The 2,412-nt window shown below is 39.5% G+C and overlaps 1 protein-coding gene across 1 annotated transcript in view; it reads right to left on the bottom strand.

Moving 5' to 3' along the window:
- The window catches only part of LOC103463230 (phosphatidylinositol 4,5-bisphosphate 3-kinase catalytic subunit alpha isoform), a 33,057-nt gene that overhangs the window by 16,292 nt on the left and 14,353 nt on the right, over positions 1-2,412 (bottom strand). Inside the window, 2 exon segments of the mRNA XM_008406469.2 lie at positions 1,511-1,616; positions 1,780-1,865. Coding sequence (XP_008404691.1) covers positions 1,511-1,616; positions 1,780-1,865 — 192 coding nt within the window.

Genomic DNA, 2,412 nt, shown 5'->3' with positions numbered 1-2,412 from the left:
CCTCATCTAAAACGTTTTCTAGATATGATTCTTAATCTGCATTTGTGTTTTCAGTAAAATTACAACAAAGTGAATTAAAAAAAGAAACTTTTCAACATAAAAAAAATCCCAGTTTAAATAAATRGTCAGGTCACTTTAGCTGGTTCTGTTCCTGCTGACGTTTTCTGCCACCAAGGTGCCCATGACTGATTAGTAATTAAACAGAGCCAAAGATGACGCCACAGCTTCCATTCACCTCAGACTGATGAGGAGGAGAGGCCTTTCAAACAGCACACACAGCAGCAAATGAAACTAARATACTGCTGGCTGTGTGCCGTTTCTAAAAGTTACCCTATGTAGACAAAACTACATATTTTACCAATGGTGGAACCTCTARCTAAAAAGCTAGCAGGGCTAACCCTGAAAACACTAATCATAATTTAATATTTACYATTTTCACTTTTTAGATGAAGTAGCTTGTCAGCAAAAAAAGCAAATTTCCCCTTGGGGATCATAAAGTACATTATATTCTATTCACGCGAGTTCTGCTAATGCTAAAACATTACCTTAGCATTAGCTTCCACTACATAGTGTGTTAGTATTTAGCGGAAGATAATGCTAAAGTGCCAACTTCAATTCCAACAACATCAAAGACTACAACCCTAAAGCACCAATTTAATGCATGTTTATATATTGTTCTCCATCATCCATTTTTTATTTTGTTCCTGTATGTTTGAAATAAAACATGTTTTGTATATTTAACAGCAACAYGGAGAGGAAACAGAACTGCTGCGTAAACAATGTTCTCCCCCTTCAAAATAAGAGCATGAATAACTACTTGARTTCTTAACAGTCGATAACAAAACTTCAGAGATGTCAAACGTTTTTCCACTGGAAGTTTATAAAACAGTCAAGTTTTATAACTGTTGTCCAGATTAAATTTAATCTGTRAAATTAAAGAAAGCCAAGTGCGCCAACTGTTTTCAAAGCTAGCTAAAGAGCTAAACAAACAATTTGCACYACTATGAAATCAATTAATCAACCAAATTTATTTGTACAGCACATTTCAACAGAAAGGCTGAATACATAGTTCCCACAAGTCTGAACCGGAAGTGAGCYGCGGCACTGAACCGCCATCTTGGTAGGCAAACGCAGCGCAAAGCATTGATGAACCACGGCTTCAAGACCAAGAAAAAGAAAACAGAAGACTCAAAAAAAGTTACAATGTACTTRTATTGTTTATAAATTAGATAAAAGCTAGGCAAGAGCTAGTTCTTAGCTAGTGTCTTGTTTATTGTTGTCATAGCAACTCCATAGCAACTGTAAAGTCAGCAACATATGCCTACCAAGATGGCTGTCAGCTACAAAGTTCCTAGAAGTGTAACGTCACATGAGGACTACGCGTTAGCGGATTAGCAGAGGTTTTTTTTCACTGTCCTGTGATTTCCACCGATAACTTTGCAGTCAGAATTTAAAACAGAAGCATTTCTCTGTTTTCTAGTAGACATGGTTAAACGCAGAGGCGTCTTACCTCCTTGGCTCCCTTTCTGCCTTTAACAGAGCAGATGGAGAGGCAGAGTCTGGCAGCTCGGGGGACGTCCGGGATGTACATGTCATAGGGGAGCCACTCATTCCACCTGCACAAAAACAACGCATCAGACAAGGAATGGAAACTTCTCAAAGGTCTGGTTCAATAGAAATGTAATTTGGCTGTTTAATCTCACCATCCTGCTGTTAATCCATCCTCCATCCACTTAAGTCACAGTGTGATATATTTTTTTAAAAGTAGTGAAAACGTACCTGGGGTTAGAGCAGGGTACTCTCTGTGTGTTGACGTTGTCACACATTTGTTCACCTCCATGGTAAATTCCGGTCCTCACATAAATCTGCAAGAAAAGAGGAAATTCAAAATTACATTTAAAGGTTGCATAGGCTAGGATAGCTCTACATTCTATACTAGCGGTTCTCAACGTGGGCGGTACCGCCCCCCAGGGGTCGTTCAGAGGATAGCAGGGGGCGCTGGCGGAAATTTTAACAAAAGGGGGGCGCTGAGATTCCTTTGGGGAGCGTTTGGCCGAAGGTAAACTTTACATCTTAAATGCTCAACAATGCCAGTTTAGACTTTGAGCAACTTCGTAAAACTGTATTGTGTAACATTAGAACATGTTTAGCTGCAACTGTATTGATGGCAGCTCTTCTTCTATTCAGTGTTTGTAGCTTCATGGCGCAGCTCCGCTCCGCATCAGATCAGCGTTACACCGGCTGATGACGCTGCTGTGATTCACTTTGTCTGGTATTTATGTAGCTACATATGTTTTGGCAGTTCTGTGATCATGTTAAGCAGAAACTTATATTAAAAAGTGTTTTATTGTCCGTCTGGATGCTGCCCGCTTCCATGGAAGGACAACAGAAAATCACTCTTATAAACATGTT

This window comes from Poecilia reticulata, linkage group LG4 (assembly GCF_000633615.1).
Source record: "Poecilia reticulata strain Guanapo linkage group LG4, Guppy_female_1.0+MT, whole genome shotgun sequence".
In the NCBI taxonomy this organism is placed as follows: domain Eukaryota; kingdom Metazoa; phylum Chordata; class Actinopteri; order Cyprinodontiformes; family Poeciliidae; genus Poecilia; species Poecilia reticulata.
The sequence above is the reverse complement of the archived record's forward strand: the minus strand, read 5'-3'. Positions and strand labels throughout refer to the sequence as shown.